Here is a 25,157-nt window from a genome sequence, read left to right as displayed (position 1 = left end):
GAAATCTGCAAAAATGACACTGCAGACATGGGCTGCCATATGTCTGGAGTTTTCCGGACATTAGCCGATTTCCGAAAGGACACTGCTTGCGGCTGCAGTATTCCTATATGTCCAGAAAATTCCAGACGTATGGCAACCGTATAATAAATCCTGTTAAGTTGGGAGAGAGACCCAACCTGACCCTAACTGCTGCTTTGGGCACTCTTGTCTTTGATAGCTGTCTTCCATAGACCAATAATGACGGCAACGAAGAGGCGTTTGCATACATTTCACTTTATTGTACTACTTTTACACAGTAAAAGTACAGAAATGCCTGAGTTATCTAGATTCTTTTGCTGATCCTCTTGTATTGAATGTCACCCATGCTTAGCGTCTAGAAAGGGAAGAAAAAAACCAAGAGCTTTAATCATCCACACTTTATATTTAATTTCTTTTTTTAAAAAATAATTTTTTTCATTGATACTTTCTCCCAAAAGAGATCAGGGCAACATATCCATGTTTGCAGTTATTACCTGGCTGCAAATCTGCATTGCTAAACTTAGAGGAGCGTGAATTTCAAAGGATGACTGTGTTCTGGTACATGGATTGTTTATGGAAGGCTTGAATTACCGTATTTTTTGCTCTATAAGACTCGCTTTCCCCCTGCTAAAAAGTAAGGGGAAATGTCTGTGCATCTTATGGAGCGAATGCAGGCTGTGCAGCTATCCCAGAAGCCAGAACAGCAAGAGGGATTGCTGCTTTCACTGCACAGCGATCCCTCTTGCTGTTCTGGCTTCTGAGATTCAGAATATTTTTTTTCTTGTTTTCCTCCTCCAAAAACTAGGCACGTCTTGTGGTCTGTTGCGTCTTATTGAGCGAAAAATACGGTAGGTCGTTTTGCCTAGACATGCAAACTGAATTTCCTTGCACCCTGGTTCCCCAATAGCTGTGCCCTGGTTCCCCAATAGCTGTGATCCTGTGCCCAGCATACATGATGCAAGCAAACCTTGAACCCAGAGTCTTGAGCCTACTGCACATTTGGTATATATGGGTCCCCCAAAATATTACTCCCATTTCTATTCGGTATCACCAATAATTATAATAAGGTAACAATCACTGATATATTGTCTGCAACCAATGCCTGACACCCTGTTATCTGACCCAGATTTTGTAAACCACTCTAGAATCATTGACAGTGCTTTTTTGAAAATCCCCTCATAAATAAAAATGTAATCAATATAGACATAAAAAACCAATAAGGGGATTTTGCCTCCTTCTCAAAGTATATACATTAATACTATGAGAAACCTTTTTCAGGATCAGTGGCGTAGCGTGGGTTGTCAGCACCCGGGGCAAGGCAAGTAATTTGCGCCCCCTAACCTGTGGATTTGCGCCCCCTAACCCCCAGATGTTGCGCCTGGTGCAGCCGGCCCCCCCTGCACCCCCACGCTACGCCACTGTTCAGGATGACCTCAAACTTCAAGTTAGCCTTCCCAAGAATGACTAATACTGGATTTGTTCATGGGATGGGATGCTGTTCTCTTAAACATCTGCACCAGGAGTGTACAACTTGAAACAGGATGACCTTTAAAGCCCTAAATGATCTTGGTCCAGTCTACCTGAAGGAGCGTTTCCACCCCCATTGTTCTGCCCAGACACGGAGGTCCAGCGCTGAGGGCCTTCTGGCAGTTCCCTCACTGCAAGAAGCCAAGTTACAGGGAACCAGGCAGAGGGCCTTCTCGGTAGTGGCACCTGCCCTGTGGAACGCCCTCCCACTAGATGTCAAAGAGAAAAACAACTACCAGACTTTTAGAAGACATCTGAAGGCAGCCCTGTTTAGGGAAGCTTTTAATGTTTAATAGACTATTGTATTTTAATATTCTTTTGGAAGCTGCCCAGAGTGGCTGGGGAAATCCAGCCAGATGGGCAGGGTATAAATAATAAATTATTATAATTCTCCACTTAGCAGATGACCCAAAGGCTGTGGCCCCCTGCCATACATTAAAATATTTACATTCTACCTGAATTTGAAACCAAACCACCCAATGCATTGAAACTGAAAAAGTATGGATATGAGGAACATGCTAAATCCTTTGATACTGTGGTACAGGGTAGCCTATGTGGTGGACCCCAGATATTGTGGAACTACAACTCCCACCAGCCTTGACCATTAGCTATGTTGGCTGGCGTCAAAGAGTGAGCCTTCAGTAATCACAACATTCAGAGTTGAGTTATTAGCAAAAACACAATTTCTGCACTGCAAACCTGGCTGAGGGTCAGGCCCAAAGAGGACAGTAAATCTTCTCTGGCAGGTCTTGCCCCCAATGAAGCAGTTGTTGAGACTGAAAGTCCCCATTTCCCCACAGCTGTCTTAAGTCCCCTCCTCTCCAGGGTTTCCCCCAAGCTATCAGAGACTGCATCTGCGTTCAGCCAACCACTTCTCCGCCCTTTTCATGCCTCTTCTGGTTCTGGGAGACAAGGGGAAGGGGAGCTTGTCAGAGCAGGAGGGGGAGACACCCGCGACTCTTCACTGCCCTGACTCATCTCTGCATCTTGGCCTCCTTCCTCTCTCCTTGCCTTCTTCGGTTTCTGCCTCTGGTTCTGGACTTATCTGTGCCACTGTGATGGCCTGGAACTTGGGCTCGGACTTGGAGCCAGAGAAGTCTCAGTCCGCACCGGATCCTTTGCCTCAGGCGGCATCTGAACCAAGTCTGGGGCCTGATTCTGAAGAGACCTAGTCTGCAACAAGCACCAGCTGGGCCGAGTCAGGGGCCTGAGCCTGCCCTGGCTCCAGATGTGAGGATTACCTCATTGCCTTCAGCTGGGCCATCACTTACAGCTGCTCCACCACCAGTTGGGTCAGGAGAAACTGAGGCGGCCTCTGGGTCTAGCAACCCACCGACATCTCCCGAGCTGCAGAGACCAAGGTCTGGGAGAAGGAGAGACCTGAGTACTCGCAGGAGGAGTGCTCGCCTTCGGGCAAAACAGGGAGGTGAGTCGCTGGGGGATCAGGACCGGCCGTTACCCCGACAAAGAGAAAAGTCTGTCGGACCCCAGGTTGCGGGAGCAACTTTGTTGTTTGCTAGAACCTGCCTGAGACCCTGTGCCTGACCTTGACTGGTTTCCTGCCTTGTCCCTGTTGGATTTCCTCGTGGAATCCTGGGATTCCGGATCGGACCTGGACCGCATTGCTTGGGTTAACCCCTGGGCCCAGCTCAGCCATTGACTCTCCCACTTCTTTAAGCCCTGTAACCTTTTCAGCTTCTGCCACCTCCTCTTCCAGTCTTCTCCCTCTGACTACTCATCGCTGTTCCACCACCACTCCCTGGGCTCTGAGTCTCCTTCTCTTGGTGGTTCTCCAGCTGGTTCCTCTCCCAGTCCATGACAGTTGGGACTGATGGGAGTTGTTCTCCAACAACATTTGGAGGACGTTAAATTGTCTCCTCCTGTTCTAGAGGCCTTAACTTCCAAGGCCCTCTGAAAATGGAGCAGTTAGGGTAAAGTATTGTAGTGGTGGTCCAGGCTGCAATGGAGGCCTCAAGTTTAGGTTGACTTACATTAGTGATGGTGTCCCCGCTTATTTCAGTGACAGACTTTATGCCCTTCAGGTTCACAACCATCTTGTTGTCTCCTTCCATTTGAACAACGGCCTGTGGGAGAAGAAAAGCAGCCGCGATTGGGTTCCAGTTTAAGCGCTGACATTTTCATGTACCTTGTCAACATGTTCATAAGCCCAAGTTTTCCTCCACACATGAGGGGTGCCCAGTGAGCTTGCCTTTTTATTGTGATCTATGGCAGTTCCCCCCAAACTTGGGTCTCCAGCTGTTTTTGGATTACGATTCCCATCATCCCTGACCAGCCAGGGATGATGGGAGTTGCAGTCCAAAAACAGCTGGAAATATAAATACCTAATTAGGAGTCACTTGAAAGTACCAAACAGGCCTACGGTGAAATTAGGATTTAATTAAATAAATGGGATTTAGAACAGTAAGAAAAGTAAATAAGATAATAGTTGGAAATATTTTTGTTTAAGAATGATATTGGAAAGCTGCTACATGCAGATACAAGGAAATTCAGAAGGGAGGGATTTGAGGAAGTCAATTAACAGTGTAAACAAAATTGGGTTTTCAAGGGATATGGGATTAAGATTACTTTTTATTGTTGTGGTTTTGGTTCTTTTTTAGTATTGTATTGTATTGTTTTCTCTTTAATATGTTTTTCTGTTTCTGTTTTTCTTTTTTGTTATGTTGTATTTATTATAACTGAAAAATTTAATAAAAAAAATTTTTTTTGGGGGGGAAACAGCTGGAGACCCAAGTTTGGGAAACACTGATCTATGGTAATGTGTCAGTATGGCTCTGTGAAATATGTTACACCTCTCTGCTTTCATTAAGTGAGAAATATGCATGTATATGATCAAAGAATGTGGTCTTCCCACATACATTCCCTGGGGAAAAAATGCTTTTGCCTGCTTCATAATATTTCTTTTGAGGCTGCTGTATATGATATGGTTACCAGACGTCCCCAGTTCCTGGGGAGAGTCCCCGGATTTGCAAATCTGTCCCCGAACAAATTCCGTCCCCGGAATGTCCCCAGATTTGCACATTTGTCCCTGGGAAACATGGCAGTGGCAGCCTGAGCAGCCCAGAGCCAGCCTGGTAGCGCAGTTGGCTCTGGCTGGCTTCAGGAGCTGCTTGCTGCCGTGGCGCCCACCATTTTTCCTCACCGGAAGTCCCCATATGGTGTGTCTTGTGTGCAGATGATGTGTCTTGTGCGATCTCCTGCCCCCTTCCCCCTTTGTTTTGACTGATCGGGGGAGGCTCGGGAGTGGCGGGCGGCCAGCCGTTGCCCAGTTTCTTAAAAATTCTGGTTACAGGTAGGTAGCCGTGTTGGTCTGCCGTAGTCAAAATAAAAATATAAAAAATAAAAAAATATAAAATATAAAATATAAAAAAAATTCCTTCCAGTAGCACTTAAAGACCAACTAAGTTAGTTCTTGGTATGAGCTTTCGTGTGCATGCACACTTCAGATACACTGTGTATCTGAAGAAGTGTGCATTCACACGAAAGCTCATACCAAGAACTAACTTAGTTGGTCTTTAAGGTGCTACTGGAAGGAATTTTTTTATTTTAAAAATTCTGTACATTTATGTTTCACAGGGTGCGAAAGAAGGGCTTTGCACCTTTATACAATATGCATGTGTGCTTGGGCCCAGGGTCTTTTGCCTCACTATCACCACTACAGTGGTACCTCGGGTTACATACGCTTCAGGTTACAGACTCCGCTAACCCAGAAATAGTACCTGGGGTTAAGAACTTTGCTTCAGGATGAGAACAGAAATCGTGCTCCGGCGGTGCAGCAACAGCAGGAGGCCCCATTAGCTAAAGTGGTGCTTCAGGTTAAGAACAGTTTCAGGTTAAGAACGGACCTCCGGAACGAATTAAGTACTTAACCCGAGGTACCACTGTACTGACTCCCTGTTGCTACTCAGCTTCAAAAAATAATAATCAATGTGTCCCCGGATTCACTGAAAAAAATATGGTAGCCATAGTATATGGGGAAGATAGAGTTTGTGTATGTTTGTAGGTGGGATCTGATTGTTCTCATTAGAAACTAGCTTCCTGTTCAAAGGAAGCCAGCCCTGTATCAGGTGTGGGGAACCTTTGATTCCCCAGACACCGATGAACTACAACTCCCATCAGCCACTGCAAGCCTGGCCAATGGGACCTGTCATTCAGCAAGATCTGGAGGGCCATAGGTTCCCTGCCATATATAAATGGAGAAGACTCTACCTTGACCCTCTCTCCTGTTGGCGTCTGCAGCTCAGCCTCCTCTCCGATTGTAAACTCGTTAGTCAACACCTTGCTTCCGGTTGTCACGGTGACCTTGAACTTCTTGCCATTCTGAACAATTTCAGAGATGCTCTTGAGGTCTTTGCCCTTTTCAATCATCTCATCGGAAAGGCCTGGGCAGAAGGAAATCAACAGTCGTATGCAATGACGTAATTCAGGGGTACCTCAGGTTACAGACGCTTCAGGTTACAGACTCCACTAACCCAGAAATAGTGCTTCAGGTTAAGAACTTTGCTTCAGGATGAGAACAGAAATCGTGCGGCAGCAGCAGTGGGAGGCCCCATTAGCTAAAGTGGTGCTTCAGGTTAAGAACAGTTTCAGGTTAAGAACAGACCTCCAGAACTAATTAAGTACTTAACCCGAGGTACCACTGTAGATCATTAAATAACCCTATGGCCCTGAGATCTTTTGATAAAGGACAGTATATAAAATTAATAATAATAATAATAATAATAATAATAATAATAATAATAATAATAATAATAATAATAATAATAATAATAGAAGAAATGGGGGTGGGGACTTCACAGCTCTCAAACTCTCAGAACATTTCCACATGAAGGTTGCAATCCTATGCCCATTTAGGTACTCTGAATCACAATACCACTCACTTCTAAGTCACACAGATAGGATTACATTGTTTGAGAGTCTTTCAGGTAGTTGTTCAAATGAAAGAAAAAGCTATGGAGATACATTTTTGTAATGCAAAGTGAACAGTCTGGGAGAATGTAGATTTTATATTCACATTAGAAATCTGACTGAGGTGAGACCTGTTACAACCTTCCTTTTTGAAAATACGCTTAGCTACTACACTCTATCAGACACAACCTCTTCACGGCTTAGAATTGGATAGTAGTACATCATTAATTCTGCTCTTGCGGCATGAAGATTGCCACAAATTTTAAGGCAGCTTATTGTCACTATGCTCTGTATGAGACCAAAAGACATATTCGTTCATTTTAATACCAGCAGGAAAGTAAGGAACATAAAAAGGACAACATGTGATCATAAAAATCCCATCTACACAAATTACATTTGAGACAAAAGTGCCATAATTATTTTTTAATTCTTTACTGCTTGCTGTTGGATTTCAAATACCTTTTTAAAAGACAAAAATGAAGACCCTGGCAAGGCAGGGAGCACAATTTAACCACCTCATTTGACCAGCTTACCAATGGCTTTCATGAAGGGCTCAAAATTCTCATGGGTTTGGAGTTCGAATTTTCCGTTGAAGCTCATAATGGCGATGCGTTCTTCGGAGAGATAAGAAGAGAAGGCAGCTCCTCCGGAGGCCGGCTCTTCCTTTTATAACCCTCCCTTGCCTTGAAACTTGGTCAGAGGTTAAGTGATTTCACTCCTTCCCCCTTTTGCTGAAGCATCAACTTTGTACCAAAGTGATAGGCAATATCACTAAATCACCTGAGCTAAGTGTAATTGAGAAGTCGCACTTGCCGTGTCAGAAAGCCTCTGTTTTCTGCAGGTGGAATGCATATAATAAGAAACATTTGTTAAAAGCTAGGGCAAAAATATGCAAGTGACGTTGAAGATCAATCTGCATTCTGTAGCAGTACTACAAATGTTGGAAATGCTTGTGAAAGATTGAAAGTTTAAGGAGGAAATTGCTGCAATAAGCATTACAAGTAAACTCAAACTCACTGGTCAGTGAACTTTCCATTGATTTCTCTGGGTCTGCCCTGAGCTTAATTGGCTATCACTCATAGTGTTTTTTCACTGGGTCGTTACTACTACTACTACTATTATTATTATTATTATTATTATTATTATTATTATTATTATTATATATTGCCCTTCATCCGAAGAACACAGGATGGTTCACAACATGAAAATGCAAAATGAAAACACATAATACTGTGATAGGAATTTTATGGTCTTAGATATATGGTAATGTTCATAAGTGTACCGACCAAGCACATACATAGATCAGCACAGGAAGGCCAACCTGGAACCGTTTTGATTCTTAAACTGACCAAATCTTTTCTCTGCAAGGTCAAAATGGAAAAGCCTCCCCATTGTCTTTTCCTTCACAAATCCTGTCTTAAGGATATGTCTGTTTGAATAGGGTGTGAGCCTGTGACCTGGCCCAGGAACTAAGTATTTATCACTACAAAAGACTGGCCAGGCTACCCAGGAAATCCAATCAAGTAACCTGCCAGACAGGAGATAAACAAGGACAAGAGAAAAACAACATTTAAATTTCTGTGATGTATATATGATGTTTCTGGGGGTAGTCTTGGGTTACACCCCTTCTGTGATGTATGCATGATGTTTCTGGGGGTGGTCTTGATCTACAGGGTGGCAATTTCAAAAGTCTTTATAAGGCCTTGCACACCATTTTTCGGGGTTCGTCCTCCTTTCCTGCGTGTGAGGGGAGCACCCTGTTGCAACAGATCCATAAAGATCAGGCTTACTAGCTGCTTTGCTTTTCAATATTCTCTGGTTGGCTTCTGTTATTTTCTCCTACCAATAGGGAACCTATGTAAGGACTCTATATGGGCTCTTGGATACCCCATAAGGGAAAAGGGCAAGTTTTGTTTACAACAATACACAATAAATTTCAAATTAATTCATCAGTATTAACACTGATGTTGGAATTCTTCTCTAGAGCAGACTTTTAATTGGTCTGCTGCCTTAAACTGAGCTATATTGGTATGAAGGTAAAGTCAAACAATCATTTGCCCTGTTTTGAGTATGTCTGCCATTTTTATAGTGGTTTAGCCGCATGGCTTTCATGTTATTTAATACTATTTGTTTCATTGCATTTCATACTATTTGAATCCTGGAATTTGTGATTTGGTAGGGGTGCTAGGAATTATCTGTTACAGGTCCATAAGCCCTGCTCTCCATTTACAGAATTGTAAATTCCTAGATTTGTTGAGAATAAATAATTGTCAAATCACTGTACGTATATGGTGTACATCTGCGCTAAGAATCCTCTGAGACAAAGAAGCAAAATTGTCCGTCTTCTTCAATCTGTTGCACAATGTGGTTGCAACAGAGCAACGTGTATCACCAGAACAAACAGTCACATACTTTAAAAATAATTTTCTCTAGTCACTGCCATGGACCTAAGGAAACCCAGTTTCTAGTTTCTACACTCCTAGAACTATTTCCTCTTTCTCCTTCTTAATATTCCCTGAAGCTCTGCTTGCTGACAACTCATGAAAAGGTAAAGATAGATAAGTAGAACCGGTTATGTATGGGGAAGAAGAGGTCAGGCGTCTTTCAGAAAAGCAGTGGAGAAATGGCCAGATCACCTCTGATACACTGCAATTGAGTTCCGTCCCTTCCAGCCATATTTCATCTGAAGCCACTTCTGTACTGTACAGTAAAGGGAAAGGACCCCTGGGCGGTTAAGTCCAGTCAAAGGCGACTATGGGGTTGCGGCAGTGGCGTAGCGTGGGTTGTCAGCACCCGGGGCAAGGCAAGTAAGTTGGGCCCCCTAACCCGTGGATTTGCGCCCCCTAACCCTCAGATGTTGCACCCGGTGCGGCCAGCCCCCCCTGCACCCCCACGCTACGCCACTGGGTTGCGGCGCTCGTCTTGTTTTCAGGCCGAGGGAGCCAGCGTTTGTTTTGTCCACAGACAGCTTTCCGGGTCATGTGGCCAGCAGGACTAAACCGCTTCTGGCGCAACAGAAAACCAGAGCACACGTAAACGCCGTTTACCTTCCCGCTGCAGCGGTACCTATTTATCTGCTTGCACTGGTATGCTTTTGAACTGCTAGGTTGGCAGGAGCTGGGACAGAGCAACAGGAGCTCACCCCGTCGCAGGGATTTGTCAAGAGACGTGGGTGGCGCTGTGGTCTAAACCACTGAGCCTCTTGGGCTTGCCAATCAGAAGGTTGGCGGGAGTGAGCTCCCGTTGCTCTGTGACCCATGACCCCTGTCATTTGGTGGACCATCTACAGTGGTACCTCAGGTTACATACGCTTCAGGTTACAGACTCCACTAACCCAGAAATAGTGCTTCAGGTTAAGAACTTTGCTTCAGGATGAAAACAGAAATCGTGCTCCGGCAGCGAGGTGGTAGCAGGAGGCTCCATTAGCTAAAGTGGTGCTTCAGGTTAAGAACAGTTTCAGGTTAAGAACAGACCTCCGGAACGAATTAAGTACTTAACTCGAGGTACCACTGTATTTCCCATCTAAATGTAAACAGCCTGAAGTAGACAGAAAGTACTTTGTGCCTTCAGAGTTTTGCCTGGAGACATATAATAAATAGTCCACCCTCCCAGCACTGAAAATTAAAGGCAGAGAGAAAGAGAATAGACCTGTTATACCATTAGGAAATTTGGGGATTTCCCCACTCGCCCACCCACTCAATTGTCTCTTGCCAAATTGACCGTCTCGTTTCCCCGCCATAGGCCTGTTTTTTTAAAAAAATATTTTGCATCTTACAAAAGCTAAACAAGTAGAAGCATTACTAAACTTCTTAGGCATTTAAGAAGACTTAGCTGAATCCATTTGGAGACTAGTTTAGGCTTGGGGGGGGGGGGAATTCCAGCCAGAAACTGGTAATTTTCCCAGGCATCAAAGAAACAATTTGCCTCTTGTCATTTACTGCAAATGTCACTCTAACGTGATCCCCTGGAGGCTTTACAAATAATCGTCATTATTCTTTTCCACAAATCCAGCAGTATAAAGCTTTTTAATAGATGGAATCACTGGCTGAATATACAGTTCATCCCCTCTCAATCTATTTGCAATGGCTAAACGTTCAAACTTTTAAATCACACCTTCGGGGGTTGGGGTTGTTGTTGTTGTTATTTTTTAAATCTGATGAGAAGTTATTCCAGCTGCCACTCAAATTCTTGAAGACCTGCTGGTATTCAAGGCAGGCCTGCTTCTGGAAACTCATCAGTGCTGCATGGGATAAAGTAACTACCGTATTTTTTGCACCATAAGACTCACTTTTTTCCTCCTAAAAAGTAAGGGGAAATGTCTGTGCGTGTTATGGAGGGTATGCCTACGGGTGGCATGCCTACGGATTTTCCTCCTCTAAAAACTATGTGCGTGTTATGGTCGGGTGCGTGTTATAGAGCGAAAAATACGGTAATTCCTAATGATCTCAGGTGGCTTTTCAGCAAAGAGAAGGTGAAATAAACTTGGGGACAAACTTCATAGAAAAGTCCCGTGCATGGAAGATACAAAGCTCTACCTATTTCTGGGAGTTAGCCAGGGAGCAAGCTCGCTAAGCCTTTCAGTGTGGTGGCATTGCACGACAGTAGAGACTCCACTGGGGCCCCGGCCAGGTAATTGCAGCCTAAGCACCCCTTCTTGATAGGTGGGGTGTGCGTGTAAGCCCCCGCTGTCTATCAGGAGCCAGATCCTGGCCTGCATCCTGGTTTGGCGAATGGGCATACAGGCTTAGACACGGGCTGTGGCAGGGGGCGGAGCCGATAGAGCAGGGAAGGCTACTCTTGGGTCCACTCGCTGGCCATTTAAACAGCCCTCACCTGGGGCCCTACCTTCTCTTCCATTGTCGGGTTCTCCACCCACCCAACCTTGGTTCAAGGTGATAGTCAAGGACTTTGCTGTGGCTACGGGGGTTGTTGTTTTATGGGGCCGGGTAGGAATTTGTCTACCGGGCAAACTGGCTCCATCCCGCGGTTTTGCCTACCTCATAGCAATTGCCGCAACTGGGTTGGGCATTGGGGCATTGGGGGATTGGATTGGACATTGAGTTGGGCATTGGGTTGGGCATTGGATTGGGCATTGGATTGGGCATTGAATTGGGCATTGGGGCATTGGGTTGGGCATTGGGTTGGGCACTGGGGCATTGGGTTGGGCATTGGGGCATTGGGTTGGGCATTGAGTTGGGCACTGGGGCATTGGGTTGGGCATTGGGGCATTGGGTTGGGCATTGGGTTGGGCATTGGGGCATTGGGTTGGGCATTGAGTTGGGCACTGGGGCATTGGGTTGTGCATTGGGGCATTGGGTTGGGCATTGGGGCATTGGGTTGGGCATTGAGTTGGGCACTGGGGCATTGGGTTGGGCATTGGGGCATTGGGTTGGGCATTGGGGCATTGGGTTGGGCATTGAGTTGGGCACTGGGGCATTGGGTTGTGCATTGGGGCATTGGGTTGGGCATTGGGGCATTGGATTGGGCATTGGGTTGGGCACTGGGACATTGGGTTGAGCATTGGAGCATTGGGTTGAGCACTGGGGCAATCCATTGTCTTGGACGGAGGGGAGGTAGTAGTTTCCGCCTGCCCCTCCAAATGCTGGGGTATCCCATTAAAGGAATCTGGGAAGAGTGGTCATGTCCGCGTGCCCAGGTGGGGCCAGGGCTGAAGGCCCTGCCCCAGTGTGATGGCCTGGGACTCGGGCTCGGGCTCGGAACCAGAGGAGTCTCAGTCCGCACCGGATCCTTTGCCTCAGGCGGCATCTGAACCAAGTCTGGGGCCTGATTCTGAAGAGCCCCAGTCTGCAACAAGCACCAGCTGGGCTGAGTCAGGGGCCTGAGCCTGCCCTGGCTCCAGATGCAGGGATTACCTCGTTGCCTTCAGCTGGGCCATCACTTACAGCTGCTCCACTACCGGTTTGGTCAGGGGAGGCTGAGGCGGCCTCTGGGTCTAGTAACCCACCAACATCTCCTGAGCTGCAGAGACTAAGGTCTGAGAGAAGGAGAGACCTGAGTGCTCGCAGGAGGAGTGCTTGCCTTCGGGTGAGACAGGGAGGTGAGTCACCGGGGGATCAGGACCGTCCTGGATGGGGCCCTGTGGCTGCTGTTTATAACTTAACATGTTAATAGTGCTCATGCAATTGCTGCAATGTACATTGCTGCAGAGGGTTGCGGGTTGCGCTGTGGTCTAAACCACAGAGCCTAGGGCTTGCCGATCAGAAGGTTGGCGGTTCGAATCCCCGCGACGGGGTGCGCTCCCGCTGCTCGGTCCCAGCTCCTGCCCACCTAGCAGTTCGAAAGCACGTCCAAGTGCAAGTAGATAAGTAGGTACCGCTCCGGCGGGAAGGTAAACTGCATTTCCGTGCTGTCAGGGGTTCAGGGACAGAGGCACAGGTGAGGGGGGAGACGGAGAGCGATGGGGAAGAAACCCAGGACAGTGAGGAAGAGGATGACAATGACTTGAGGTCTTCCATGAGTCTCTCAAGTGAATCGGAGGATTCCCAGAAGGGGGCGCCCCTGGTCAAGCCAAGGGGGGTCACAGGGGGGACTTGCCAGGAGCAGGGAAGCAGCAGGGAAACCCCGAGTGGGAGTGGGAGATCGGGGTCGGCTTCCCAGGAGGAACGGAGTGAGAAGGGTGGAGTTCCCAGTGTGACACACGGAGCAGAGCAGGAAGGAGACAGGGGAAGGAGATCGGGGCAGGACGTCCTGCTGGAAGGGGCGGAGAGTAGTACAGGGAGTAGTGTAGCTGTCAAAAGGAAGGTCAGGGGTAGCGAACGCGCGCCAAGTTCAAATGTGGAGGCGCGCGGAAATGCAGAGAGCCCGGAGGAGGAGCCTGGCCCCAAAGCATGAAGGAGGGGGGAGCAGGCATTTGAGGGATCCGCGTCAGGGGAGAGCAGGAGGGAAGGAACCCAGGGGGGCAGAAAGACCCTGCGGAAAAGAAAGGACAGGAAGAGGTGGTCTAGCACAAGCCTCTTAAACTGGTGTAGAGGCGGGACCGATTCAGAGGGGACTTCAAATGTCTAGGCTAAGAGACGCGGGGCTGCGCGCCTCGGTTGTGGAACCAATAATGAACTGCAATAAACATACTTGTATATAAGAAGAGCTTGGCGTTGGTCTTTTGTGAGCTGAGACCTGAGGCAGCCCTGACACGTGCGCTGCTCTGGTTCTTCAGAAGTGGCTTAGTCCTGCTGGCCACATGACCCGGAAGCTGTACGCCGGCTCCCTCGGCCAATAAAGCGAGATGAGTGCCGCAACCCCAGAGTCGGCCACGACTGGACCTAACGGTCAGGGGTCCCTTTACCTTTACATTGCTGCAGAGACACCTGCCCCATGATTTTTACGGACCTCCTTTGTTCATATTGAGGAAGGCAGTTAGTTTTTTCCCTTCCCTTTTAAACTATTGCTGAGCCCTTCTGCCAGCAGCCATATATGTAAATATACTGTGTATATATAGGTAGTCTGTTTAATTTAACTGCTGTTTGCTCCTTTTATTGTATGCCATTTTGATCTTTTTAGAGAGGAGGAACAGGATATGAATGATTTTACATAAATACATGGGTGGAATTCAATGCCATGCAAAGGTAACCAGTCCATCAACCCAAAGATTTCTCCAAGTGGAACAATATCACCAGTCCCCTCCACTCCATGCTCTTCCAGAGATTCTCATGACCCTTTGGAGCAAATTTGGGGAGGGCACAAGAGGGCACACAGGGGGAGGAGAAGAGGAAAGTCCCGTTGCACTAGCAGGACTCGCTGCTCTTCCAAGTCCACATTCCCAGCAATTTTGCAGTCCTGTCTCAGCGACGTTTACACTATAGACGTCCACAGAATGTGGTCATGTCCACAGAGCAGAAGATGACAGGATCCCTAAGGACGTACTCTACGGAGAGCTGGTTTCAGGCACTGGGCCCAACTCTGCATTACAGTGGTACCTTGGTTTATGCACTTAATCCCTTTCCAGAAGTCTGTTCTTAAACCAAAGCCATTCTTAAACCAAGGCGTGCTTTCCCATAGCAGCGGGGGACTCAATTTACGAATGGACCACACGTTCTGCTTCCAAGGCAAAATTCACAAACCAAAACACCTACTTCTGGGTTTGCAGAGTTCTTAATCCAAATTGTTCATAAACTAAGCTGTTCTTAAACCAAGGTAAGGTAAAGGTAAAGGGACCCCTGAACATTAGGTCCAGTCGTGGCCGACTCTGGGGTTGCGGCGCTCATCTCGCTTTATTGTCTGAGGGAGCCGGCGTACAGTTTCCGGGTCATGTGGCCAGCATGACTAAGCCGCTTCTGGCGAACCAGAGCAGTTCATGGAAACGCCGTTTACCTTCCCGCCGGAGCGGTACCTATTTATCTACTTGCACTTTGACGTGCTTTTGAACTGCTAGGTTGGCAGGAGCAGGGACCGAGCAACGGGAGCTCACCCCGTCACAGGGATTTGAACCACCGACCTTCTGATCGGCAAGCCCTAGACTCTGTGGTTTAACCCACAGCGCCACCCGCGTTCCCTAAACCAAGGTACCACTGTACAAAGATGTCTGGAAACATGACATGAAGGCTGGCAACATCAATCTCTCTTGCAGAGATCGAGCCTGGAGACAGACAATCAGGTCATGTTTCCACAGCAGTGACCAGAGAAGAAATGACCACTGGGACGAGCACAGAGAGATGAAATGCCCCGGTGCATGTGCAGCAGCACAACCGGACACCTTCCTCTGCCCCAGCTGCAACAAAACATGGCTCTCCTGCATCGGTCTCTACAGTCGCAGCAAGTGCTGCGACCTTCCAGCAGTTGAAATTCAGTCCCAAGGAACACCTGTCTCCTGAGACAGACAGATGCCAGCAACAACATGGTCCGTAGAGGGGTGGGGTGGAGTATAAGAACCACCGGTCTAGACTCTAGACCAGGGGTCAGCAAACTTTTCCAGCAGGGGGCCGGTCCACTGCCCCTCAGGCTTTGTGGGAGGCCGGACTATATTTTGAAAAAATAAATAAAATGAACGAATCCCTATGCCCCGCAAATAACCCAGAGATGCATTTTAAATAAAAGGACACATTCTACTCATGTAAAAACACGCTGATTCCTGGACCGTCCGCGGGCCGGATTTAGAAGGCAATTAGGCCGGATCCGGCCCCTGGGTCTTAGTTTGCCTACCCATGCTCTAGACGGCAGCTAGACTGGTGACTGTGAGTGGCCGCCGGGACCACATAACACCAGTCCTGAGAGATCTGCATTGGCTCCCAGTATGTTTCCGAGCACAATTCAAAGTGTTGGTGCTGACCTTTAAAGCCCTAAACGGCCTCGGTCCTGTATACCTGGAGGAGCGTCTCCACCCCCATCGTTCCGCCCGGAAACTGAGGTCCAGCGCCGAGGGCCTTCTGGCGGTTCCCTCACTGCGAAAAGCCAAGTTACAGGGAACCAGGCAGAGGGCCTTCTCGGTAGTGGCGCCTGCCCTGTGGAACGCCCTCCCTTCAGATGTGAAGGAAATAAGTAGCTATCTTATTTTTAAAAGACATCTGAAGGCAGCCCTGTTTAGGGACGTTTTTAATATTTAATGCTGTATTGTTTTTAACACTTGATTGGGAGCCGCCCAGAGTGGCTGGGGAAACTCAGCCAGATGGGCGGGGTATAAATAAATTATTATTATTATTATTATTATTATTATTATTATTATTATTATTAGGTTTCATGCAACATATGTGTGACAGTGGGATTTGACAGAGAAAAGCAAGGCAATCTTTCTGCAGGCAATGGCTTTCCCACCTACCTTGCCCCACCCTCCAGCTCCTGAGAGCCTTTCCCAGCCCATGACTTTGAGAACAGCGGAAGCAGTTGGAAAGAGAGGAGTTCAGGGACAGTTTTTAAAAATAATTTTATAAGTTGTGCATCCTTGTTTCTCAGTTTGAGCCTTTTACATGGTTTTGTACGCTTTCTGGCATTTTATGCACTGTGATTTGCTGTTATTTTATTGGTTACAGATTAGTAATTATTTATTGCAATTGATAAGTGTAAATTGTTAAATTATTATTTGCTGGTGCTTAATTGTACTGTTTACTATTGGATTCTAATGGATCATTGAATATTGCTTTATTTTATATAAGTTGTTTATTTTGAAGTTATTGTGATTTTTTAAATGTAGGATCTGATTGCTGCTATTAATGTTTGATGCTTTATTATGTTTATGTGTGTTGGAAGCCACCCAGAGTGGCTGGGGCAACTCAGCCAGATGGGCGGGTTTTTTTTATTTAAAAAGAATATTATTATTATTATCAAGCTACCTAGCTACCTTGGCTTCTGGTGTCAGATAAGTTGAGTGTTCTCTGCCCCCCCCCATAAACATTTGCTTTGCAGTTTCACTTCCACTAGAGATTAAAGGGAACCTAAACTCTAGTGGATATTCTTGCAAAACTCGCCTACCCTGTTGGGAAACAGTAAAACCCTTCTTTCCCACATGCATGGTTAAATAGATGTAATAAACAAAAATCTGCCCTTGTTCCCTTACGGGGAACACAAGAGCCCTTGTAGAGTCCTTTGTAGGTTCTCCATCGGCCGGAGAAAATAACAGAGGCCAACGAGAGAATATTGAGAAGGATAGCAGCTCGTAAGCCTGATCTTTATTGAACTGTTGCAACAGGGTGCTCCCCTCACACGGAGGAAAGGAGGAGGACCTCGAACAATGGCGTGGAAGACCTTATATAGACTTTTTAAATTCCCTGCCCTGGAGCTCAAGATCACCCCCCACAAACATCATACCTAAGTCACAGAAAAGGCGTTGTTGTTTTTCCTGTCTGCCAGGTTGTTATGTACTGAGTTGAATAGGATCCAAAATGCCAATCATGTGAAATTAGCCAATCATGTGGGGCCCATTGTGTAAATAATGTATATAAGGCAGACATTCTGGGGGAACTTCCATTCCTCCTCACCACTAGGAGCTGAATAAAGAGCATGAAATCCACTCTTGACTCCGGAGTATATTTCACAGGTTATCTGATAATGCCTTATCTGATTGCCTTTCCTGGTAATCTGTCAGCCTTTGAGATGGTGATTTCCCAATTCCTGAGGCAATGGGAAGGTTCCCTGACCCCCCCCCTCCTCGCAGAGAAAACATTTGGTCAGTTGGGGAGTCAAAATGGTTTCAGGTTGGTCTTCCTGTGCTGATCTATGTACGTGCTTGGTTGATACATTTATGAACATTTATTATCCATATTATTATTATTACTTAGACTCACCATTCTCTTAAATAAATCATTGTAGTGAGTGTTGGAGATCAAAAGGTCTGCCCTGTTTCCCCAAGCTATTCCTGATGGGTTGCTTGAAGCAAAACAAAACCACTGCAAAACCAGTTTGGTACGTTATTCCTGCTCTGCCTTTTTGCTGACTCACTTCTACGGTTTCCATTGTTGCGCGGCAGTCCAAGCTGGTAGAACCAAGGAGATGGTCGAGTCAACCAAAATCCCCCTGGGGCACCTTCTAATGGCAGGGATTGGGAGCCTGGTCTCAGCATTTCAGGATCATTGCAGTCCACATCCTCAGAGTGCAATATGTAGTTATGTGTCCTGACATAAGCAAGCAAAAGTCCTCTCCCCAATAAGGCTTAGAAGCAAAGTAGATGCTTTCTCCTCGGTTTTTGGAGCTGGGCTAAATAACTGTCTTTTTTTTCCCTTTCAATAATTTTTATTAATTTTTTCCCCAAATGTCTTAAACACAATGCAGCTTAACAATGTTATTCTCCTTTCTATCTATATCTTATCCGAATTAACTTCCCTCCACCCGTCTTCTGGCTTCTCTACATTGCTCTTACTTAAGCGTGATTACTATATATACATTCTATAAATGTCTATAATTCTTTAATAAATTGTTGTATTATACTTTAGACATTTGTTGTTTAGTCGTGTCCGACTCTTCGTGACCCCCTGGACCAGAGCACGCCAGGCACTCCTGTCTTTTACTGCCTCCCGCAGTTGGGTCAAACTCATGCTGGTAGCTTCTAGAACACTGTCCAACCATCTCGTCCTCTGTTGTCCCCTTCTCCTTGTGCCCTCAATCTTTCCCAACATCAGGGTCTTTTCCAGGGAGTCTTCTTTTCTCATGAGGTGGCCAAAGTATTGGAGCCTCAGTTTCAGGATCTGTCCTTCCAGTGAGCACTCAGGGCTGATTTCCTTCAGAATGGAGAGGTTTGATCTTCTTGCAGTCCATGGGACTCTCAAGAGTCTCCTCCAGAACTAGAATTCAAAAGCATCAATTCTTCGGCGAGCAGCCTTCTTTATGGTCCAGCTCTCACTTCCATACATCACTACTGGGAAAACCATAGCTTTCACTATACGGACCTTTGTTATTACAGCATTACATCTTGTGGTCTAACCAAATGTTTACAATAAACATTATGAGTTTTATTTCAGTCCTGTGAGTGGGCACATAGAGGAGGGAGAAAGGTTGTTTTCTGCTGCTCCAGAGAAGCGGACACGGAGCAATGGATCCAAACTACAAGAAAGAAGATTCCACCTAAACATTAGGAAGAACTTCCTGACAGTAAGAGCTGTTCGACAGTGGAATTTGCTGCCAAGGAGTGTGGTGGAGTCTCCTACTTCGGAGGTCTTTAAGCAGAGGCTTGACAACCATATGTCAGGAGTGCTCTGATGGTGTTTCCTGCTTGGCAGGGGGTTGGACTCAATGGCCCTTGTGGTCTCTTCCAACTCTATGATTCTATGATTCTAAATAACTGTCTTAACCACAGTGGCCTGGAAAAAAGCTGGGGTTTCACAGTGTGTGTGTGTTTGTGTGTGTGTTCACATGTTCCATTATGATCTGTGTACCTATTGTGTGCACAAATGATTGAGCTTCACAAAACCGCAGATGTGCAGCCTTCCACACAAACACTTGTACATGTGCAAAGGCACTTTGCACCTGTGTTCAGTATAACGTGTGAACAAGCCTGATGTGAACCAAGAGTGTGGGCCCTGCTGCCTTCGTCTCTCTCTGTTGATTCAGCTCTCTCATGTTGCTCTGTGGACAGGACTGGTTGTAAAGGATGGCGCCTGCAAAACTCCTCCAGGTGGCATTTTCTGCCCTTGACCAGCGTGCAGAGTTGTAACTCGGCCATCATTTTCATTGCAGCTACAATGTTACGAAGTTATGATGATAATTCAGGATAATGGTTTTCTTTAATCAATGGACTGCTAAGCCATGTAGTAATAACTATAAAGAAATCCGGCGGCGCCAGGTTGTGCAGATTAGATTAGATTACTGCAGTCAATGGCGGTTTATGATCGGTCTTGCAACTGATCACAGACAGTCCCTGTGTGACTGCAGACTGTATATGTACCGCTGCGTTAATAAAGTACTGTATTTTTCGCACTATGAGACGCATCAGACCATAAGACGAACCGAGTTTTTGGAGAAGGAAAACAAGGGGGGGGGGGAATTCTGAATCCCAGAAGCCAGAACCTGAAGTCTGTAACCTGAAGTGTCTGTAACCCGAGGTACCACTGTGTACAAAAATACATACCCATTACAAATTATCTTTTTATAATATACTTAGATGAAACAGCTACTTAGTCTATAAGAGAACAAAGTCAGAAGGAAGAAAATACAAGGAAAGGAGAAACCTAAAAAAAGAGAACACAAGAAAAAAAGAAAAGAAGGAAGGAAGGAAGGAAGGAAGGAAGGAAGGAAGGAAGGAAGGAAGGAAATAAAAAATAAAAGGTCTTCCAGTTCTCTGTCCTGCAGCTACATATGATATTCATTCCTTAAGATAGAACCATTCTGTCTTTTCAGTCTTCAAATCCAGATACAGTGGTACCTCGGGTTAAGTACTTAATTCGTTCCGGAGGTCTGTTCTTAACCTGAAACTGTTCTTAACCTGAAGCACCACTTTAGCTAATGGGGCCTCCTGCCACCGCCGTGCTGCTGGAACACAATTTCTGTTCTCATCCTGAAGCAAAGTTCTTAACCTGAGATACTATTTCTGGGTTAGCGGAGTCTGTAACCTGAAGCATATGTATCCTGAAGCGTATGTAACCCGAGGTACTACTGTATCTCGGGGTTACATACGCTTCAGGATGAGAACAGAAATCGTGCTCCGGCAGCGCAGTGGCAGCGGGAGACCCCATTAGCTAAAGTGGTGCTTCAGGTTAAGAACAGTTTCAGGTTAAGAACGGACCTCCAGAACGAATTAAGCTCTTAACCCGAGGTACCACTGTATTACGAGATCATTCTCACGCAAAAAGTCCACAATAAATTTCCAATCCTTAGCAAATGTCAACAATGACTTCACTCTCCACTTGTATATTTGTCAATAAAGCAAGGGCTGGAAAAATCCCACAGCTCCCCTGGGCTCTCTCCAGCCAATGGCCACCAGCCTGGACCCCACTGGCACCCAGTACAGTTGTCCCTGCAACTTCCTGGGCCCCCAAACAGACTTGAACGAGCAGCGCTGCGGAGCCATTTCGGGACTGACCTTTGGCTCTGCAAATTGGCCTCATCTTGGCTCTTGTCCTTTGGTCTCAGAACAAACAGTGCTGCTGATGTGTCTCATTTTACAGCCTCTTGTGAAAAGCTGCCAGTTAAGGCAGCGGTACAAAGGTCTCGGCTGTATCCTTTCTCAACTCGTCCAACGGCTTCCGTCCTACAAGGCACCTTGACTTTATTAGCTCGCAAAATGGATTATGATGACATCGGGAGGTGCCTAGAAGTCTTAATTCACATTTACAGATAGGTAGCCGTGTTGGTCTGCCATAGTCAAAATAAAAAAAATCCTTCCAGTAGCACCTTAAAGACCAACTAAGTTAGTTCTTGGTATGAGCTTTCGTGTGCATGCACACTTCTTCAGATACACTGAAACAGAAGTTGCCAGATCCTTCTATATAGTGAGAAGGTGGGGAGAATCTGATGTCAAATCTGACATCAAGAATCACAAAACAGAGAAACCAGTAGGAGATCACTTCAATCTCCCAGGACATTCTATACAAGATCTCAAAGTAGCTGTTTTACTACAAAGGAATTTCAGAAATAGACTGGAAAGAGAAGCTGCTGAATTGCAACTCATTACCAAACTTAAAACCATGGAGAGACCTGGTCTGAACAAAGACATTGGATTCTTATCTCATTATACATGACTAAGCCATTTTTCACCTTCTCACCCCTTGCCTTTTCCTGTAAGACCTATTGCAGTCGTTAAGAGTCGTCAACAGGCTCATCTCAGCTATCTGCCAATCTCCCATTCCCACCACCCTTCTGAGTAATACCGCTCCCCACCTTTACACTATATAGAAGGATCTGGCAACTTCTGTTTCAGTGTATCTGAAGAAGTGTGCATGCAAACGAAAGCTCATACCAAGAACTAACTTAGTTGGTCTTTAAGGTGCTACTGGAAGGAATTTTTTTATTTTAATTCACATTGTCGCAGGAACGCCCCCCCCCCCAATCATTCAGTTTGTACAAACTTCACACACGCACACTCACTCACTCACTCACTCACACTCACACACTACATATGCTATGCTACGCTTCTGTTATAAATTCATAGAAAATCAACCATATATCAGATCTGCACCGTTCTACTTTTATTTTACTCCATGAAGGAAGGACTACAAAATGGGGAAGGTTTGATACAGGCCAGCCATAATCCCTTGAGCATACCAGCACCTACACAGGAGCCCTGCCCAGTTGCTATGCCAACCCTGATGGTCCTAGACAGAAGACCATCAAGGTCACAAAGAACTTGCATATGGGAGTGGATTCAGCACGGACTGTAACAAAGGACAATGATCCGCTCTTCCCTCTGGGGGCAGGAAACTGCAAGCTCCCCTTTGTCACCTGGAAAGTACTCATGGGGAGGGGGAAAGGAGGAACCAGCCAGGTGACAAGATATTCGGGTTACCACCACAACTCCTCCCTCAAGCCCTCCTTTTCGTGATGTAGTTGTGATGTAGTCTTAGGGGTGTAGTTTGGGGGATTAGTAACTAATAAAAGTTGGGGTCTTCTTTTGTCCTCGGCTTCCATTTTGCTTCATCTTGTTGCGGGTGGGAGTCCTGTCACGGCAGTATCCAATAAAGGCCAAGCCTACAAGGCTACTGTTTTGCTCCAAGTTATCCTGGTTGGTGTCTTGGTTTTTGTCCAAGGGAGCCCTCGGATTTTTCCGTTAATAACATTCAAACATTACCTTGTGTTAAGGGATCTCATGCAGGAACACAGAAATCTGCCTTATACCAAGTCAGGTTATGAGTTTATTTAGCTCAGCACTGCCTCTATTGATGGGCAGCAAAGAGCCAAGAAGTGAGGCAGACAATCTCTCTGAGCTCTCCCTGGAAATGAACCTGGATTATTCTTCAAAGTATGTGCTCTGTCGCTGAGCCACACCCTTTCTCCTGAGCAGATTCTTCTTCTTATTCACTTCCTTTCTGTTATGTACTGAAGTTCTCACCCTGGGCCAGCAGGGGGATACTGTAGATAGTTTTCACTCAGGTCCACATATGCAAATAAGGGATTGAAAGTGACGTTCAGTGATTGGATAGTTACAGAAAGTGGTTACTGTTGCGTTGTAGCGGAGCTCTATATAAGCAGGCTGGCTGAACCCTTCAGTTCAGTTCTGTTCTGGCCTGTGAATAAACAAGAACTGTTTGAAGAATCACTGTGTTGTCTGATATGTTCACCCACAACTTAACACTTTCTATACCGCTTTATATTTTAAAGGGGGAAAAAAATCTCCAAAGCAGTTCACGGCATGTTATACGCTGAAAGAAAATTATATGAGAATGATGGTATTTAACTCCTAGCAAATCAGCAAAAAATGTACAAAACAGGCTCAAATGTATGCTGGGAATGTAAGGGAAAAGAAGGCACTTTTATCATATGTGGGGGAAATGTAAGGTAGTAAAAGGATTTTGGAAAATGATATATAGTGAGTTGAAAAAAATGGGTATTAAGGGGGTAAAAATGAGGAATGATATTGGGATATATGTATACAGATAATAATGTTAAAATGTCAAAGGATGGGGCAACTTTGATTGTATCATTGTAGCAATGTAAAATCAAATAATAATAATAATAATAATAATAATAATAATAGGACGCGGGTGGCGCTGTGGGTTAAACCACAGAGCCTAGGACTTGCCGATCAGAAGGTTGGCAGTACGAATCCCCTCGACGGGGTGAGCTCCCATTGCTCGGTCCCTGCTCCTGCCAACCTAGCAGTTCGAAAGCACATAAAAGTGCAAGTAGATAAATAGGTACCACTCTGGTGGGAAGGCAAACAGCATTTCTGTGTGCTGCTCTGGTTTGCCAGAAGCGGCTTAGTCATGCTGGCCACATGACCCGGAAGCTGTACGCCGGCACCCTTGGCCAATAAAGCGACGGCCACAACTGGACCTAATGGTCAGGGGTCTCTTTGCCTTTACCGTACCCAAATAATTCAATATCTCCTCAAACCAATCCTCCTCTTTCTCACTGACCTTAAACCCTTTCATTCTGTGTATCTTCACGCTTTTATTTTCATTTGGAATGCTTATTTTTAAGACCCTCTCCTTCTATCCTGAAGAATCTGTATCTGAAGAAGTGTGCATGCACATTAAAGCTCATGCCAATTAGCTGGTCTCTAAGGTGCTACTCTGCTCGGCGTAGTTCATAGCTTCTCTGAGTTCTTCAAGCCCCTTCGCCACGGCAAGGCAGTGATCCATGAAGGGAGAGCTGGACCATAAAGAAGGCTGATCGCCGAAGAATTGATGCTTTTGAATTATGGTGCTGGAGGAGACTCTTGAGAGTCCCATGGACTGCAAGAAGATCAAACCTCTCCATTCTGAAGGAAATCAGCCCTGAGCGCTCACTGGAAGGACAGATTGTGAAGCTGAGGCTCCAATACTTTGGCCACCTCATGAGAAGAGAAGACTCCCTGGAAAAGACCCTGATGTTGGGAAAGATGGAGGGCACAAGGAGAAGGGGACGACAGAGAATGAGATGGTTGGATGGTGTTCTTGAAGCTACTAGCATGAGTTTGATCAAACTGCGGGAGGCAGTGGAGGACAGAAGTGCCTGGCGTGCTCTGGTCCATGGGGTCACGAAGAGTCGGACACGACTAAACGACTAAACAACAACAAGGTGCTACTCTAAGGTGCGAAAGGCTGGGCTGGATGAATCCCAAGCCGGAATTAAGATTGCCGGAAGAAATATCAACAACCTCAGATATGCAGATGACACAACCTTGATGGCAGAAAGTGAGGAGGAATTAAAGAATCTTTTAATGAGGGTGAAAGAGGAGAGTGCAAAATATGGTCTGAAGCTCAACATCAAAAATAACAAAGATCGTGGCCACTGGTCCCATCACCTCCTGGCAGATAGAAGGGGAAGAAACGGAGGCAGTGAGAGATTTTACTTTCTTGGGCTCCATGATCACTGCAGATGGTGACAGTCACGAGATTAAAAGATGCCTGCTTCTTGGGAGAAAGCAATGACAAACCTAGACAGCATCTTAAAAAGCAGAGACATCACCTTACCAACTAGCGGAGTCTGTAACCTGAAGCGTATGTAACCTGTGGTACCACTGTAGACTGAAAGTCGAACACGACTAAACAACAACAAAGGTGCAACTGGAAGGAATTTTTAAAATTTTGTTCCTTCTATCCAGATGGGCTTCATCGCGGGGAGGATTTTAATCGAGAACCGGAAGTGTCCGTTCGTGGGAAAGTCTCTGC

The 25,157-nt window shown here is 46.0% G+C and overlaps 1 protein-coding gene and 1 long non-coding RNA gene across 2 annotated transcripts; one reads left to right on the top strand and one right to left on the bottom strand.

Annotated features, from left to right (window-relative positions):
• Positions 1-257: 257 nt before the first annotated feature.
• Positions 258-7,150, bottom strand: FABP1 (fatty acid binding protein 1). The gene is made up of 4 exons (XM_082195194.1): positions 7,005-7,150; positions 5,773-5,945; positions 3,537-3,629; positions 258-373 (listed from the first exon to the last, which is right to left on the bottom strand). The coding sequence occupies exons 1-4, from the start codon at positions 7,069-7,071 to the stop codon at positions 323-325; spliced, it is 384 nt and encodes a 127-aa protein (XP_082051320.1). The 5' UTR covers positions 7,072-7,150; the 3' UTR covers positions 258-322.
• LOC309516430 lies at positions 5,960-20,673 on the top strand. The gene is made up of 2 exons (XR_014212913.1): positions 5,960-6,102; positions 20,570-20,673. It is a non-coding gene; the product is annotated as an uncharacterized lncRNA (long non-coding RNA).
• The last annotated feature ends 4,484 nt before the right edge of the window (positions 20,674-25,157 follow it).

This window comes from Podarcis vaucheri, assembly GCF_965113315.1.
Source record: "Podarcis vaucheri genome assembly, chromosome: 13".
NCBI lineage: Eukaryota > Metazoa > Chordata > Lepidosauria > Squamata > Lacertidae > Podarcis > Podarcis vaucheri.
The sequence above is the reverse complement of the archived record's forward strand: the minus strand, read 5'-3'. Positions and strand labels throughout refer to the sequence as shown.